This window comes from Rhamphochromis longiceps, linkage group LG20, assembly GCF_057381845.1.
Source record: "Rhamphochromis longiceps isolate RC_006_pf linkage group LG20, R_longiceps_female_GT1.1, whole genome shotgun sequence".
Classification (NCBI taxonomy): Eukaryota; Metazoa; Chordata; class Actinopteri; order Cichliformes; family Cichlidae; genus Rhamphochromis; species Rhamphochromis longiceps.
The window spans coordinates 26,416,522-26,435,575 of NC_140576.1; the positions used below are offsets into that span (position 1 = coordinate 26,416,522).

Sequence of the window (19,054 nt, forward strand, 5' to 3'; positions counted from 1 at the left end):
GTCATTGCATGACATTGCTTTTTGTTCAGTGGTCATGTGATAATATTACTGTAACGTCATCCAAACTTCTAATCAATGTATTGTATATCATGCATTTGCAATACTGTCCATTTAAAATGTCATACCAAATAAAGTGATTTGAATGCATGATTAATGTTTTCATTGACACAATTCTAGGATTCATTTAGATCCTAGAATAGGAAAAGAAATGCTCCCAACAAAAGGATCCGGAAGTCAGGGAAGGGCTGGAATTTCAGTTCTCCCCTGGGAGGGCCCTTCTCACTGCAGCGTGTTACGTAATCAGAAGTTGCATATAAAATACTCATCTGGACAGAGAAAAATCCCAGTAAGAGAAACCAGACAAAAACCGGCAATCAGCATGTCTCTCGATCCAGAGAAGGTATGCCTGACATCTTTAAACCAAACTGTTTTTGTTGTTGCTTCAGCTAGAGTTTGCTCTAATTTTATGGTGTTTGTCTCTTGTTAAGCATGTAGAGCTAAGCTAATGACAATGGATTTATCAGTTAAAGTCGTGTAAATGCATGCATGAGCCATGTGGGTTCATTTTATTTTGCAAGTCAGAGGGTTACTTTATCAATCAGCACCAGTGTTTTTGTTGAGCAGCAGCCAGACTTCCTCTCTGAGCACACCAAGTATTTTTGTGCTGTTAACCATTTGTGATCTCGCTCTCTCTTTAAAGAGGACTTGTATAAAACAGCTTGAAGCATGATCTGACTTCATTACCCACAGATGGCACTGCAGTACCTGATTACATTACATTACATTGATTTCTCAGCCTTGATAAAGACAGCAAGAGCCCTGGTCCTCATAATATTTCAGGAAAACTTTAACAAGCCTGAGAGCAGCTGAGTGGTATTTCTATTATACATTTAACTGGTTAGTACACAAACAAAGTGTCCTCACTCTGTAGAAACAGTCAGCCATTGTAACCATTGTAAAATTTAATTTGTACCATCTGCATTCATACTATGAGTGAAATTTATAACTTGCAAACAATATTTTCCCTGCTTTATATTCTCTCTCTGTGTGTGTTTTATTTATTTATGTACATATTAACTGCATCATAAGTGATTTATTGTTGTTTTTAATCATCATGATGCACAACAAGTGTCCTTTTTGGGACAATAAAGTGAATTTAAGTACACATTCAGATTTTTTAAAAAATCTGGTTTTTGCTTTTTTCCCAAAGGCAGTTTTTCCTTCTCGACAACAACTGTTTGATTTCCATGGAGTCTCAATGATTCCCATTTTCACAACCAACTGGGAGAACGTTCAAAACTTTCAGGCCAGACCGGATGATATACTTATTGCAACATATCCCAAAGCAGGTCGGTCCAAGAAAGAGGTATAAACCTTTACAGCTCATCAAAGTGTGTGCATAGAGGTCAGTGTAGGGGTCATGTTAACTTCTTTTTCCCCCCTCTCACTTTAGGAACCACATGGGTCTCCCAGATTCTTGACCTGCTGTATTTTGGTCAGACAGAACAACAGAAAACCATCCCTATCTTTGAGAGAGTGCCCTTCCTGGAGATTGCCGTTCCACCTTTGTTTTCAGGTTTTTGATCAAATGTACCAATTTTACACAAACACCTACAAACCATTATGGATTGTTGGCCTCTTTTTCCTCAAACTTGACTAAAATCATATCGCTATGTTACCGTTGGTTAGTTGGTATTAACATTTTACACAGACAAACTTGTGTTTTTTTTCATCTTCATCCCTCCATGCAGGAAAAGACCTGGCAGACAAGCTGCCCACCACCCCTCGACTCATTAAGACTCATTTTCCTGTCCAGTTTGTGCCAAAGTCCTTCTGGGAACAAAACTGCAAGGTTGCATTTTCCTGTCTGTTGTTTGCATCAGCTCAGTGTATCATCAAGAAGCTGATAATAATACCGATAATAGTGCAGTTTTCCACTTGGCTTAAGTTAAACTTGAAGCCTACCAAGAGAATTTGAGATTCATTTGAGTTAGAGTTCGTTTTTCCTTTTTAAAAATCTTTTGTAGATTGTCTATGTAGCCCGCAATGCAAAGGACAACATGGTGTCTTTTTTCCATTTTGATCGCATGAATATTGCTCACCCAGAGCCTGGCGACTGGAGCAACTACATCCACAGATTCATGGAAGGAAAAAGTATGCATAAAATACTATATTAAAGTTATTTTCATTTACTGTATGACTGCTATTTTCCTGTTTCTGTGGCCCTAGTGGTGTTTGGCTCCTGGTATGACCATGTGAATGGCTGGTGGAAGAAGAAACAGACTTACTCAAACATTCACTACATGTTCTATGAAGATATGATTGAGGTAATCTGATTCCTTTGTGAGTTCCTTTCTCTTTACGCTACTTGCTTGAAGCTCTCATTTAGTAGCTTATAATGCTGTAATGATGGCTGTAATGTTGTGATGATACAGTTAGGTCCATAAGTATTTGGACAATGTCACATTTCTTTTGTAATTTTGCCTCTGTGTACCACCAGAAAGGCTGTTAAATCAAGCAGTCAGTTTGTTTTAACTTAAAAATAACTGGACACACTAATATAGTTACCGTATACCTATATGGACTTGCTTTGAGATGTACTTCGAGGCCTTTACTGCAGCCACCTTCAGGTGCTGCATGTGTGGATCTCTGTCTTCAGTAACTAAACTGCATGCTCTATTGGATTGAGAGCAGGTAACTGACTTTGCCACTGAAGACTATCCCCTTTCCTTCTCTTAAGAAATCTCTGGGTTGCTTCGAGTCGTTATTTGTTTATATTATGACGCACCGTCTCATCAGTTTTGCAGCATTTGGATAAATCTGAGCAGATAGTATAGCCCCGTCCACTTCTAAAACCATCCTGATACTTCTATCAGTAGACACATCATCAATAAACAGTGACTTTGTTCCACTGGCAGCTATACATGCCAAAACATCATCTCCACTATGTTTGACAGATAATGTGGTATGCTTAAGATCAGGGGTCTCCAGCTCCAGTCATCGAGAGCTACTGTCCTGCAGCCTTTAGATGCATCCCTACTCCAAATAACTCTTATCTATCTTTTCAGGACACTGAACGGGAAATAGACAAACTCTGCAGCTTCCTCAGTTTGTCCAATTCAGCTGAGGATAAGAAAATGATTGCAGGTGGAGTCCAGTTTGATAACATGAAAAAGAATGAGATGACCAACTATTCCACGTTCTCCATTTTAGATTTCAAGATTTCTCCCTTCATGAGAAAAGGTACATTGAACCATATTGTGATGCATGAGGTGATATTAGGAAAAATACCTGACTGGTTTTTATCTATGTCTCTGCAGGAAAGGTTGCTGACTGGAAGAACCACTTCACCGTCGCTCAGAATGAAGTGTTTGATGAAGACTACAAGAAGAAGATGAAAGATCCCACACTTCAGTTCCGCACTGAAATTTGAACAGAGCCAGGCATATAGAATGTAAAAAGGGTCACTGATTGACTTTATCTAAATCTTTAACTAAATCAATGTGCTTTATATTATTAATCACAAATTAAAAGGCATTTCATGTTTGAAAGTGAATATTTATGTCACTACAAACAAAAAAATATTGGACATTACCAGTAACACTGTACTGCAATACTGAAACTTTGGTGTGTAGATTAAAATGTATAAAGTAATACGAAAGTTTACTTTTTTAAGTTTTTTACTAAGTGCTAACAGCCCATTTTTTATTCTCTGTGTGTGATAAAAAAAATAAAAGGTAATGACTGGTCCATTTGTTTTGCAGGGTTTTCTATTTGATTTTATTCAGGTTTAGTTATATTTTACAGCCAGGTAAAAAATCTGCATTGTTCCGTCAAGAAATACCGAACTAGCAACAATGTATTGTTTGTGTAGCTGAAATCAATATGAATTCCTCTGTCTGGGGGGTTTTGAGAATGTGGTTTACCCAAGACAAAATGAATACAACTATTCTTATCACATTTTAATTAGTCAATACTATTTATAAACTAAATATAAAATACAAATGTACCTTATCACAGGGGATCGTCCTCCTGGCCCTGGGAGCAGTATTGTCTAATAGGGTCTCCCATTAGAAATTGGTCACAAGGGAGGCACCAGATTAAGAGTGATTCAAAACATGCTAATGGAAATTCCTGCACCGTATAATCTCACCATGGGAAATCAAGGCCCCTCTTGGAGCCAGATTGGGGAGGGAAGCTTGCCAGCTAGACTCTGGTGACTGGATCTGGATTAATGAGGCTTGTTCAGGCACAGCTTCAAGAAATCATATGAATCCACCATCCTGTGGGCCTACTATGCACAATGACAGGCACCAGGGCCAGGGTCAGTGTAATCTGGGTAGCAGGCAAAGGCAAGGGCTAGGCATATTGACAGCCCCAAAACATCACAGACTTTGTTTTGTGGGAAGTGAACTGTCTTGCTAGCAGGAAAGAAACCTAGATAACTAGATATAGTTAGGTTCACCACGACATAAGGGTCCTGGAACCAAACTGCTGGAGAAGGGCTGGACTCATTCTTTTTCCAGAGTGGCCCATGGTGAAAGGTGCTGGTGAAGTCTGACTCACACGGCCTTGGCCAGCCGCCTGAAAAGGTATACCAGAGATGTAGAAGGCAGGAGAATAAACCAGCTGTTCTCCACAGAACCATCCAAGGTGTATTCTCAGTGGCAGGGGAACAATATGAGAACAGCAGCACCACCAAGTCTGGAGATGGAGTAATACTGGAAGAGCATATGGGACAAGGATGCTATGTATAACAACAATGTTCAGTGGCTCGTGAATCTAAGGGCAGACCACAGCAACCTCCCTAAACAGGGTCCGGGGAGGCTGTTACCCTGAGCAGGGTCCAGTAACCATCACAGTGCTAGACATCCAAGAAAGGGTCTCAAGTATGAAGGGCTGGACAGCACCAGGCCTGGACATGGTTCACGGCTAAAGAAGCCAGCTGCACTCAATGAACTTCTAGCAGCACAAATGAACCAGCTGCTAGTCAATAAGAGACACCCAGAATGGTGTCTGATGTCAGAAAGGCCAGAAAGTCCTGATGCCCAAGGATCCCCAGAATGGATCAGTCCTATCTAACTACCAGCCAATAACCTGGCTCAGTACAACATGGAAGCTCCTGTCCAGGCATCATAGCGGCTAAGATGAATAGGCATATGGCTCAAAACATGAGCGGGCACAGAAGGGAATTGGCACGAGTATCAATATCAGTGGAGTGAAACACCAGGTACTGGTAGACAGAGCAGCCGAGACTACAAACCCTGGCTCAACATCCTGTGCACTGCCTGGATTGACTACAAGAAGGCCCATGACTTGATGCCCCACGATCCTTTTTGGGAATGTGCTGCAGGTCTGAATGACAGGAAAGGATGTATATTTACAAATGAAATGAAGTTGACCAGGCAAAACATGACAACATTTTGTGTTCATATTGTCTGTAATGACACACAAGTCAAAGTAAATTTAGAAATCACTAATTTCTATACTTTTCCATACTGTCCCAAATTTTTCTGATTTGGTTTTGTATGAACAAGAAGGAAGTACTGGACTTTCACAACGTAACGCAAAGCTCAGATACGCTGATAGTGGTGTGTTTCGCAACCAGACGTTTGGTAGAAAACACTCAGCTGGTGAGGGAGTAATGCATTCAAAGAAGCAAGGCAGAACCCAGATCATGTTCCTTAACCCTAAAAAGGTATGTATGATATCTCTAAACAAAGCTGTTTTAGTATCTTTTTTAGCTACAATTTGATTTCCTTTCATGGAGTTTTTACTTGTTAAGCATGTAATTCTGAGCTAAAAACAAAGAAAGTAGTTTGAACGCATGCAGGAGGAATCGATAATCAATTCATTTGACAAAATGTGAAAGTTTAAGACCGTCTTTTTGTCACTTGGCACTAGTGTTTTTGTTGAGTTCAACCAAAGACTTGATCTCTAAGCACAAGGGCTTTTGTTCCGTTAATCATTTGTTGTATCACTCTCTTTATAGAGGACTTGTAGAAATAAGCTTGAAGCACTACCTGACTTCACTACCCACAACTGCCAACACTCTTTTTCTTCTCCGCAGTCAAATCCCTGCAGTTGCTGTTCACACATTTAGTTTTTTCTCTTTTCCCCAAAAAGCTATTTTGTTTTCCAGACCAGAGCTCTTTGATTTCCATGGAGTCTCAATGACTCACTATTTTACAGACAACTGGGAGAATGTTCAGAACTTTCAGGTCAGACCAGATGATATACTTATTGCAACATATCCCAAAGCAGGTCAGTCCAACAAACGTGTACAAACTTTATAGCTCATCAAAATGTGTGTATAGAGGTCAGTGTTGGGATCAAGTTATTTGCCTCTCTCTCTTTCTAGGAACTACATGGGTCTCCCAGATCCTTGACCTGCTGTATTTTGGTCAGACGTGTCCAGAGAGGCAAAAAACCATCCCCATCTATGAAAGAGTACCCTTTCTGGAGATTGGTAACCTGAATCCAAAGATGGCATGGCAATCAGTCATATTGCTATGGTTATATTATCATGTTACCCGTTTCCCATATCAAAGTTTTCCTTACTCCATGTTCACCCCTCCATGCAGGGAAAGACCTGGCAGACAAGCTGCCCACCACCCCTCGACTCATTAAGACTCATTTTCCTGTCCAGTTTGTGCCAAAGTCCTTCTGGGAGCAAAACTGTAGGGTACAGTAACCTGTGTGCTGTTTTTCAAGAAGCTGATAATAGTACTGATAACAGTGCAATCTAAGGCAGCACGTCAGGCGTAACTTGAACCTTTAAGCCTAATAAGGAGCTCCAAAGTGTCTACTTCTGGTAAAGGTTTAAGATTTTTTTTTTCCCCCCCATCTTCTGCAGATTGTTTATGTAGCCCGCAATGCTTGTTTCCTGAAGGGGCAGCACGGCGGGTCTGTGTGCCGCGCTGGAATGGTAGCGCTGTGCAGGGTGGCTGCTGTGTTCGCTTCGGATTACTCCTCAACCCCCACCCACCCCTGTGGCTTGTCATGTCTTCACAATGTTGTGCTGTGGACATTTATGTGCTTCTTGTGCAGAGGAGTTTTTTTGTTTCCTGTTCTCATGCTGTCCTACCATGGAAGCATAGCATGAGTAGGGGTCTCTTTTTTTCCTCTTGTACTTTCCCCAGTGTAGTGTACATTTCAATGTTTTTTTCTGATTCTACCAATCTCTGACCTGTATCCCCATGTAATGTTTGTGCTATATGTGTAAGGTCGGGGGGGGGGGGTCCTATTTCACTGCAGGGCAACCTGCATGTGACGAATAAAGCTTTGATTGATTGATTGATTGATTGATTGAGAACAAGAAGAACAGAGAAATGAGATGTAGGCTAGGGACCAATGCTAAATCCACTGAGATGCTAACCTTTAAATTTGTCTTTGCTCTTAAATTTCTAACTTTTATGCTGTCTTGCTTGTTTCTGGGCCACTACGCCCTCAAAGGCATCCTTTATTTTGACACTTTTTTTTGACAAATAAAGGACAGCTCAAATTTAAAGCTGTCATTTTAAAGTCAAACAAACCTTTTCTTAATGATTTTTCATTTTTAAATGGGGATTCTCATACATTTATTCTCTTTCCATGACCCTTGTGTTTAAAAGTCTTTGGTCAGTGGTCAAACTTCTTCCAACTCATTACAAAGAACTCACAAAAAAAGATAAATAACTAAATGCACACTTATCTCTATCCAGTCTACAGCATATGATGTGCTTTTTAAAAATATTGCCTACTTAAAATTTCACACCAAATAGAACACGGAATTCATTTGAAGCACTTCAAATCCTTAAGCGAATGTGGCCACAAAAGGGTCAGGAAATCTGAAACCAGAGGGGCGGGGCTTTCAGATTACATGTGGAAGTGAGCGCAGCTAACAATGGTATGTTATGCAACCAGAAAAGGAGGAGAATTTTTCTTACAACACCAAAAGCCAGGCAGAAACCAACAATGAACATATCACTTAGTGCTGAGAAGGTATGTATGGTATCTCTAAACAAAACAGTTTGATGTTTTTAGCTACAGGTTGCTTTCCTGTTGTGGAGTTTGTTTCTTGTTAAGCATGTGAGGCTGAGCTATTAAAAAAGAAAGCGGTTTTAAATGCACGTAGAAGCAACCTATATTTTATTTGTTTTTCCAATGTTTGAAGCTTTAAGACTTTCTCTTTGTCACTTGGAACCAGTGTTTTTGTTAAGTTCAGCCAAAGACTTGATCTCTGAGCACACTGTGTGCTTTTGTGCTGTTAATCATTTGTTGTGTCACTCAGAAGTAGAAACAAATCTGAATTCACTACCCACAACTGCCAACACTAGTTTCTCTTTTTCTTCTCCGCAGTCAAATCCCTGCAGTTGCTGTTCACACACTCTAATGTTAGTTTTTTCTTTTCTTTTTCCCCAAAAGGCAATTTTGTCTTCCAGACCAGAGCTCTTTGATTTCCATGGAGTCTCAATGACTCACTATTTTACAGACAACTGGGAGAATGTTCAGAACTTTCAGGCCAGACCAGATGATATACTTATTGCAACATATCCCAAAGCAGGTCAGTCCAACAAACGTGTACAAAAATTATGGCTCATCAAAATGTGTGTATAGAGGTCAGTGTTGGGATCAAGTTTATTTGCCTCTCTCTCTCTCTCTCTCTCTCTCTCTCTCTCTCTCTCTCTCTCTCTCTCCCCCTTTCTAGGAACTACATGGGTCTCCCAGATCCTTGACCTGCTGTATTTTGGTCAGACGTGTCCAGAGAGGCAAAAAACCATCCCCATCTATGAAAGAGTACCCTTTCTGGAGATTGCCATCCCATCTTTGGATTCAGGTTACCAATCAGTCATATTGCTATGGTTATATTATCATGCTACCTGTTTCCCATATCAAAGTTTTCCTTACTCCATGTTCACCCCTCCATGCAGGGAAAGACCTGGCAGACAAGCTGCCCACCACCCCTCGACTCATTAAGACTCATTTTCCTGTCCAGTTTGTGCCAAAGTCCTTCTGGGAGCAAAACTGTAGGGTACAGTAACCTGTGTGCTGTTTTTCAAGAAGCTGATAATAGTACTGATAACAGTGCAATCTAAGGCAGCACGTCAGGCGTAACTTGAACCTTTAAGCCTAATAAGGAGCTCCAAAGTGTCTACTTCTGGTAAAGGTTTAAGATTTCTTTTTTCCATCTTCTGCAGATTGTTTATGTAGCCCGCAATGCAAAGGACAACATGGTGTCTTATTTCCACTTTGATCGCATGAATGTGGTTGAGCCAGAGGCTGGAGAATGGAATAACTACTTCCAAAGATTTTTGGAAGGACAAAGTATGCATAAATAATACAGTTATCCTTCGTGTGAGGTGTAGATCTTTTCCTCTCATTGCTTAAGTGTTGTTCTTTGATCTTAGTGGTATTTGGCTCCTGGTATGACCATGTGAATGGCTGGTGGAAGAAGAAACAGACTTACTCAAATATTCATTACATGTTCTATGAAGATATGATTGAGGTAATCTGATTTCTTCATTGGCACTTTCTTCTGCATGTTCTCATGCTCTCATCCAGGCGGTTTTAATGCTGCGATTAATTCCATGATGTGTTTCCAGGACACTGAACGTGAAATAGACAAACTCTGCAGCTTCCTCGGTTTGTCTCGTTCACCTGAGGAGAAGAAAATGATCTCAGGTGGAGTCCAGTTTGATAACATGAAAAAGAATGAGATGGCCAACTATTCTACAGCCCCGGTTATGGATTTCAAGATTTCTCCCTTCATGAGAAAAGGTACAGTGAACAGTAATGTGATGCATTTGGTAACATTAGGAAAAATACCTGAATTATTATTTTTTTCTGCAGGGAAGGTTGGCGACTGGAAGAACCACTTCACCGTCGCTCAGAATGACGTTTTTGATGAAGACTACAAGAAGAAGATGAAAGATCCCACACTTCAGTTCCGCACTGAAATTTGAACAGAGCCAGGCATACAGACTGGATATAGTCTGAAAAAAATGAAGTATGAAATAAGCCAGAAGTGCTGATCTGTTTATTGAAATAAATAAACTTACAAATCACAAACTTATGAATCATCAGTTAACAGGAATGTCATCTCTGACAGTGAATATTTAAGACATGTATGTGCCCAAAACAGCCCATACCGTCTTGACTTTTTAAAAAGATCAAACAGATACTGCTGAACAGTACTGTTTAACAAAACAAGATCTTAATCTGACCAAAATTGAATCTTCATTTTTCTGGTTTTGATTGCAGTTGGCATACTTTGATGTTGCATCACTGTTGTCTTCAGTTTCATTATTGTTTCATTGATGTCCGTAGTCTTCTTAGTTGTACATGAATGCATGATTTATACTTATTACACACTCGCTTTACTCATTAGGGTACATCTGTTCAACTGCTCGTTAACGCACAGATCCAATCAGCCAATCGCATGGCAGCAACTCTGTGTTTAAAAAGAAAATCAGAATGGCATGGTTGCTAAGCTGGTCTAAGTAATTCAGTGGGACTACAAGGATTTTCCAGCAAATAGAGACAAAAAAGGAAAATAGCCAATGAGCAGCACTTACCTGGGTGTAAATGACATGTTGATGTGTTAGGAGCTCAGAGAAGAATGATTAGACTGATTGAACCTAACAGGAAAGCACTAAAATAACCACTTGTTATAGCCAAGGTAAGCAGAAGAGCATCTCTGAACACACAGTTGAAGACCACAGTGGGCCCCACTAATATCACCTAAGAACAGGAAACTGAGGATATAATTTGTACGTGCTCACCAAAATTGGAGGATGGGGGGGAAAAAAATGTGTGGGCACATTTTCTTGGTACACTGAACATTGTTTAAATGCCACAACCTACCTTAGTACTGCTGCTGACCATTTCCATCTTGAACATTACCTCCAGTCTGCTGTTTCTATTTTCTAGGCCCCTTGCTTCTCCCCTCCCCTTTTGATCCCCTTTTGTTGCATCACTCAGTTTGTTCCATTTGTTTAGGCCTGTCCTACTACTATGTGAATCAGTGACAAAATTTGCTTTGCATTATACATTTTGAAAAGATACATGTTTCAATGCCTGGAACCAACACATTAATTTTAATACACTATATTTATAGGAAACACAACGGTTATCTACGTTACTGATCTGCAGTATTTTGGTCAGAAAACATAGTTCTGTCAAAACAAGGCAACATACACCAAGTACCAAAGTCTGACTCAGCAGAAACAAAAGCATGGGGAACAGGGGTTATACTGGGATTTAGGATGTAGGGGAAGCCTAAGAATTTCTACATCAGGGTACACCTCAAGCTAAACAAACTAATTTGTAGTCTTTGTGGACAGGCTGCACCGTTAGATTAACAATAAAAAATTTTCTCTCAGTTTTGGACAGTACTGGTTATATGTTACAGACATAGTCTCTATCGAACATGTTAGCATACCATCCATGGCTAGTAAGTCATCTGTGGAATCATGTGAGCAGTGAAATTATTTTTCCATGCACTTTAAGGACTTCCTTCCATGACTAGACGAGTCAGTTCCTGCTGGCCATTAGGAAAAAAACAAAAACAAAAAAAACAGCTTGAGGCACTTTCTTAAATTTGAGAAAATGTCATTAATTTTCTGAAGTTTCCAGACGAACAAGCTACAGTTAGTTTTGTAGTTTTGCCTCTGTACATCACTGCAGCAGATATTAAATCAAACCATAAATATGCGCTCGAAGTTCAGGCTTTTAGCTTCAATTCAAGAAATCTTGCCCAAACTAAACTGTGTAAGAATTACCTCCATTTCTATACACAACCTTCATTTTCAGAAGCTCAAAATTATTCAGACAACTGACTAACAAGCAGTTTCATGGTCAGGTGGTTTGCGTGATAGTCAATGAGAAATGAAGCAGATAAATTGCAAGCTTGTAATGCTTGCAGTGAGGCTAGAACAAGAAGAACAGAGAAATGAGATGTAGGCTAGGGACCAATGCTAAATCCATTGAGATGCTAACCTTTAAATTTGTCTTTGCTCTTAAATTTCTAACTTCTATGCTGTCTTGCTTGTTTCTGGGCCACTACGCCCTCAAAGGCATCCTTTATTTTGACACTTTTTTTTGACAAATAAAGGACAGCTCAATTTTAAAGCTGTCATTTTAAAGTCAAACAAACCTTTTCTTAATGATTTTTCATTTTTAAATGGGGATTCTCATACATTTATTCTCTTTCCATGACCCTGGTGTGTTTAAAACTCTTTGGTCAGTGGTCAAACTTCTTCCAACTCATTAGAAAAAACTCACAAAAAAGATAAATAACTAAATGCACACTTATCTCTATCCAGTCTAGTAGTGAAGTGTCCTGTGTGTCGAAGCGTCTCGGGGGCGTTTTGTGAAGCACGTATCGAGGCTTGCTTTGATTACGTATGCAGTGACGTTCGAGGCCTCGCGGGCAGTCCGTACCACGTGACTGATTCAGGGACCGGTTCACCGGTTCGCGCCAGATTCGAAATAAAATGGGCAGCAAAACACAGCTGATTTCCCATCACATTGTGTTGTGGAATTGGATTACGTACGTGTTACATAGTTACTTGAGCATTTCTTCTTTGATGGAACCAGCAAGGAAGACATTTTTTTTTAAATTTCATCTCTCCTAATAAAGTATGCACACAGTAATACATATCACAAATGAGTGTACAAAAACTATGGCTCATCAAAATGTGTGTATAGAGGTCAGTGTTGGGATCAAGTTATTTGCCTCTCTCTCTTTCTAGGAACTACATGGGTCTCCCAGATCCTTGACCTGCTGTATTTTGGTCAGACGTGTCCAGAGAGGCAAAAAACCATCCCCATCTATGAAAGAGTACCCTTTCTGGAGATTGCCATCCCATCTTTGGATTCAGGTTACCGATCAGTCATATTGCTATGGTTATATTATCATGCTACCTGTTTCCCATATCAAAGTTTTCCTTACTCCATGTTCACCCCTCCATGCAGGGAAAGACCTGGCAGACAAGCTGCCCACCACCCCTCGACTCATTAAGACTCATTTTCCTGTCCAGTTTGTGCCAAAGTCCTTCTGGGAGCAAAACTGTAGGGTACAGTAACCTGTGTGCTGTTTTTCAAGAAGCTGATAATAGTACTGATAACAGTGCAATCTAAGGCAGCACGTCAGGCGTAACTTGAACCTTTAAGCCTAATAAGGAGCTCCAAAGTGTCTACTTCTGGTAAAGGTTTAAGATTTTTTTTTTCCCCCCCATCTTCTGCAGATTGTTTATGTAGCCCGCAATGCAAAGGACAACATGGTGTCTTATTTCCACTTTGATCGCATGAATGTGGTTGAGCCAGAGGCTGGAGAATGGATAACTTCCACAGATTTTTGGAAGGACAAAGTATGCATAAATAATACAGTTATCCTTCGTGTGAGGTGTAGATCTTTTCCTCTCATTGCTTAAGTGTTGTTCTTTGATCTTAGTGGTATTTGGCTCCTGGTATGACCATGTGAATGGCTGGTGGAAGAAGAAACAGACTTACTCAAATATTCATTACATGTTCTATGAAGATATGATTGAGGTAATCTGATTTCTTCATTGGCACTTTCTTCTGCATGTTCTCATGCTCTCATCCAGGCGGTTTTAATGTTGCGATTAATTCCATGATGTGTTTCCAGGACACTGAATGGGAAATAGACAAACTCTGCAGCTTCCTCGGTTTGTCTTGTTCTGCTGAGGAGAAGAAAATGATCTCAGGTGGAGTCCAGTTTGATAACAGAATGAGATGGCCAACTATTCTACAGCCCCGGTTATGGACAGAGATGGGCAGTAACGTGTTAGTTGTAATGCGTTACTGTAATCTGATTACTTTTTCAAGTAACGAGTAAAGTAAGGGATTACTATTGCAAAAACGGTAATTAGATTACCGTTACTTTCCCGTAGTGTTACTGCGTTACTAAAACTGTGTTGTTGTTTTTTTTGTTTTTTTTGTTTTTTTTGCGAGAATGTCTCACGACAGTGACGTAAGCGAGTGCGCCGTTAGTGACAACAGCTGTGTGCAGATCAACAATGGATCACATATCGATTGTGGGAGAGAGTATGAGCGTGCAGCGTTTAAAGCGTGGAAGTACTGACCTTTGAGTTTGATTCCATAAAAAGTGACAAAAACATTAGCGTCCATCGTGCGTGGGAAGAAAACTTCTTTTTACAGCGAAAAAAAACCCTAAACTTCCAAGCAAGCACTGAGTGCGCAACGACGTAATGGGAAATTCACAGAGAAACTCGCGGATTCTTCAACTTACCGCGGCACACCTGCACCAGGGTAAACCTCCGCCTACCGTAGTCCTGCTTTACAGGTGAAAATAGAGCAACAGGACCGCTGAGTCTTTGACTTTATTTATTTTCTGCTGTGTTTTACTTGCATCTATTTGAAAGAGTGAGTGTAAACACACACAAAAAAATTTATTTTATGTGCTGGAATGTGTAGAAAATAGATTTAAATGTTAAACTAATTTATTCAAGTCAGAGAATGTTGCATATAATTAAATTTTTGCTTGATGCATAAAGTTAAAAGATTAAAACTGATAAAAACAAGTTAAAAAAAGAGACTTTTCCATTTGATTATATTTTGTATGATGGATTATGTAGGAAAAAGTAGAATTGGGCTGAAAGATCTATCACTTTATCACCTCTTCAGGTTGTAAATTGTATTTTTAAAAAGTAACTAAGTAATTACTTTTGAAAATAAGTAATCAGTAAAGTAACGGGATTACTTTTTGGGGGAAGTAATTAGTTACTGATTACTTTTTTCAAGTAACTTGACCAACACTGGTTATGGATTTCAAGATTTCTCCCTTCATGAGAAAAGGTACACACCTAACAGTAATGTGATGCATTTGGTAACATTAGGGGAAAATACCTGTATTATTATTATTATTATTATTATTATTATATTATTTATTTATTTATTTTTTATTTATTTATTTTCTGCAGGGAAGGTTGGCGACTGGAAGAACCACTTCACCGTCGCTCAGAATGACGTTTTTGATGAAGACTACAAGAAGATGAAAGATCCCACACTTCAGTTCTGCACTGAAATTTGAACAGAGCCAGGCATACAGACTGGATATAGTATGCAGCTACTGCTGTGCAGTGTGTATTACAAAGATCTCATCTAAACAAACTGTGGCATACATGTGACAGAATTATACAGTGGAATAATAAACACTCCAAATACCTTAATTTTACGTGTACACGTTGTGCTTTTATTGTAAAACCTGATGATCAATGCATGGAAGCCAAAAGCACAGTGAGGGGCTGTATTGTCAATTTATTTCTGCACTTGAGCTCAAGATTGCAAACTTTGTTCTCGAAAAGAAAGTTATTCCAAGCCAAACATAAACAGCAAACTATGACCAAGTGTCATCGTGGCTCCAGCCTTAAGTAGACCGCCTGATTGATTGATTGATTGATTGATTGATTGATTGGTAATTTATTTCAACATGTGAACTGATAGAGTTGTATTGTTGATTGTCATTTATGCTTAGAAATATTTAACCATAGATGCTTAGAAGTGTATAATTAATTGTGTAGTGATAAGTTGTGTGATCTTTAACAGGCTACAGAGGCTTGGTGTGCATTCCTGGAATGCACACCTGCATCTTGGGGGCATGGGAAAAGTTTGCATCTTGCCTTATAGTTTTATGGTAGGATTAACGTAGTTACATTTGTTCTAGTCTAAGTGCTTTTCTGTTTAGATGAACTGCTGGACTTCCTTACCGGGGGGGTCTAGTCTACCCTCTTCCTAACCAAGGATGTTTGCTTGTGTGCTTTTATGACCCTTTGATCAGCAGTACCCCCCCCCCCCCCCCCCCCCCCCCCACACACACACACACACACACGGTACTCTTTGTGTGTATGTAGACGTCATATGTTAATGACCCTATGCATATTCATGTAACCTCAATAAAAGGATAGTGTACGGGAGAACGGACGAGAGCTACTGGGGTCAAGCGAAGGGACGGCGCTCTGTCCAGTCTCTCCCGTGCACGAGTACCATGAAGAAGTTTGCCTACTTGCGTCTTGCTTGCAGTGTAATTATATTGTCTTAACGTTCCAGCGAATAGGTTCAAGCTACAAACCTAACATGAACAATATACAAGTACATTTAGAAAAGAAATGAGAGAAAAAAAATATACTATACAAATTACATACAAAAAAACCATTCTGATTAATTTACATGTTGAAAGGGAGTGGGAAGAAGTATACACTTATTTAATCCCACCCCTGTCCCATAAATTATCAGTGAATATTTAGTCAGCTTCCTTACTGATATAATTTGTAATAAAAATAGTGAACAGATTTCTGATATACTATATACTATAATATCACATCATGAATTTTTTGTTTGTTTGTTTTTAAATAGAGACATTCACTTAATTTAAATATTTTCCTTTTCTTTATAGATCGAGAAGATCATATTTTTATAACTCTTTTTGAACAGTTTTATGTTTGGACATTGCTTTAATTCCATATTCAGTTTGTTCCATAGTTTCACTCCTTGAACAGAAACACAAAAGCCTTTTCTTGTAGTACGTACCTTCATTGTTTTGAAGTTACAAAAACCCCTTAAATTATAACTTCCTTCTTTCAAAAAAAACATACTCTGAATATTACCTGGCAGTTCTTTATTTTTTGCTTTGAATAGAATTTGTGCTGTTTGGAATTTCACTATATCGTCAATTTTCAATATTTCAGACTGCAAAAATAGTGAGTTTGTATGTTCCCTATAACCTGCATTGTGGATGATTCGAATTGCTTTCTTTTGAAGAGTAAAAAGTGAATGTAATGTGGTTTTATAGTTATTGCCCCAGACCTCTGCACAATAGCTTAAGTATGGTGAAACCAGTGAACAGTAGAGAATATGAAGTGATGTTCTGTCGAATACCTGTTTTGCCTTGTTTAGTACTGCAATGCTTCGTGATACTTTGGAATGAATATATCTTACGTGAGCTCTCCAGTTAAGTTTTTCATCTATTATTACCCCCAGAAATTATCTAACGAGCCACAGGTGAATGTGATCAGTGACTCACTGACCCGCCGGCAGGAAGGTGGGTAATCAGGAAGAGCCACTACTGATGGGAAGATAAAAATAACTCCCACAAACATACAAACACTGCTAGGAAAGAGAGAAGGGGGAGGTGGGCTAGTGCAAGAAACTTGGAAACCATGACAGATTATGTTCATGCAGTCTGAACCTCAATCTCTTAAAAGTTGTACATTAAGCAACACAAACTGTTCCATAATGCTCAGGAAATGCAACAAAGTGTGCTAGAAATAAAGATCATAATAATATATTGGAAAGCATGAAAAAACAAAATGAAACCAGTACACTTTAAATACAACACTAATGCCTTTCATCTTTGTCCAAGAAAGAGATCCTGTGAATCCTGGTGCTTGGATCTTGTAGTGTAGGCATTGGAGAGTAGACAGTTGGTTGAGCAGGTCAAAGTACTATATTACAACTACAAAAAATGTATATTAAAAGTAAGGTGATAACATAATGGTAACAAAATGTGACTCTTCCTACAGAGTACAAGTAAGAGACTATATTGCACAGAGTATGATAATAAGCTGGATATTAAGCTGCATCCTAGTAATTTAACTTATTGCTCATTAATGTCATGGAATTTTGCAAATAAGGTCTGCAACCCCCCCCCCCCCCCCCACACACACACACACACACACACACACAACTCTGTGTATCTTTTAGTTACAACAGGTTTCTGTCCCACAGGCTGTGGCTGGACAGAGAACAACTCCTACTATCTTTTACCAGGAAGCTCCTGGCACTGGCCCTGAGTTTCATCCTTCTGAGCAAAACAGTTAGTGAATAACACATTGAAACATTGTTACACCGAGCTAAGCAGTTTTTACGAGGTCATACTGACACACACACTTTATCTAAGCATACAAATCCTACAGTGAGATTCTAAACACATAAAGAAAATGTGAGGATAAACTAGAATTTTTCCATAACATTACAGTTTTTTCTGAATGCTTAAACCCTAACTGATAGAGGAACCCTCTCGAGGGATTAATAAAGTTAAGTTTAATTTAATCTAATCTAATAACTTTAATCTCAGCCAAACCAATTCACTCACGAACAAATAAAACACCGAAAAAGCCAAACAATAACATTTTTAAGTTATCAAAGTGACTTATATATATATATATATATTACAGTTTTTTCTGAATGCTTAAACCCTAACTGTGATTCCTGTAGCACAATCTCTAAAACTATTCAGACTTATAGCAAAACCACTCACTGAGTTTGCAAAACTAAAAGCACAAAAACTGCTTTGCACTCAGTTTGCAATTTTGTAACACACACTTTGCAAAACTGTAGGCACAATTCACTGCGCAACACTCAATTACCAAATTTCCAACACACTCCTAGCAAAAGTATACACATGTATGGCTATCATTAACACTAATTTGCCAACTGTCTGGCACACTGTCACATGTGAAAACTTCTTTAGATAATTAGTTCACTTTGCAATCAGCCTAAGCACTATAATACAGGTAAGCTGTGGGTGCGGAGTACAATGGAGGGAGCAGAAAGTGTGAGAAGTAGAAGTGTTCATGCGTTCAAAGTGAAAATAGGACACTGCATTGTCTTTTGCATTGCGGGCCACATAGACCACCTACAAAAAGAGGAAACGCTGAATTATACTCTGTGGGTTTCATAAATCCCATGTGTCTATGACTACAGGTATGTGTGCTTTTACCCTGCAGCGCTGCTCCCAGAAGGACTTTGGTACAAACTGGACTGGTAGATGAGTTTTACAGTTTTTTCTGAATGCTTAAACCCTAACTGTGATTCCTGTAGCACAATTCCTAAAACTATTCAGACTTATAGCAAAACCACTCACTGAGTTTGCAAAACTAAAAGCACAAAAACTGCTTTGCACTCAGTTTGCAATTTTGTAACACACACTTTGCAAAACTGTAGGCACAATTCACTGCACAACACTCAATTATCAAATTTCCAACACACTCCTAGCAAAAGTATACACATGTATGGCTATCATTAACACTAA

General features: G+C 39.1%; 2 protein-coding genes and 1 pseudogene across 3 annotated transcripts; all 3 read left to right on the forward strand.

Annotated features, from left to right (window-relative positions):
• Window positions 1–274: 274 nt before the first annotated feature.
• LOC146645462 (cytosolic sulfotransferase 1-like) lies at window positions 275–3,742 on the forward strand. Its single transcript, XM_085393077.1, has 8 exons — window positions 275–400; window positions 1,211–1,349; window positions 1,454–1,576; window positions 1,752–1,852; window positions 2,028–2,154; window positions 2,230–2,327; window positions 3,069–3,243; window positions 3,321–3,742. Exons 1-8 carry the CDS (start codon window positions 380–382, stop codon window positions 3,431–3,433), a joined length of 897 nt encoding a protein of 298 aa, XP_085249203.1. The 5' UTR covers window positions 275–379; the 3' UTR covers window positions 3,434–3,742.
• Window positions 3,743–7,826: 4,084 nt separating this feature from the next.
• LOC146645463 (cytosolic sulfotransferase 3-like) lies at window positions 7,827–10,050 on the forward strand. The gene is made up of 8 exons (XM_085393190.1): window positions 7,827–7,983; window positions 8,407–8,545; window positions 8,690–8,818; window positions 8,913–9,013; window positions 9,180–9,306; window positions 9,390–9,487; window positions 9,585–9,759; window positions 9,832–10,050. The coding sequence occupies exons 1-8, from the start codon at window positions 7,891–7,893 to the stop codon at window positions 9,942–9,944; spliced, it is 975 nt and encodes a 324-aa protein (XP_085249316.1). The 5' UTR covers window positions 7,827–7,890; the 3' UTR covers window positions 9,945–10,050.
• Window positions 10,051–11,427: 1,377 nt separating this feature from the next.
• On the forward strand, window positions 11,428–15,808 carry LOC146645464 (cytosolic sulfotransferase 3-like; annotated as a pseudogene). The gene is made up of 6 exons (XR_014909119.1): window positions 11,428–11,434; window positions 12,654–12,863; window positions 12,958–13,058; window positions 13,230–13,352; window positions 13,436–13,533; window positions 13,631–15,808. The product of XR_014909119.1 is annotated as a cytosolic sulfotransferase 3-like (transcript).
• Window positions 15,809–19,054: the final 3,246 nt, after the last annotated feature.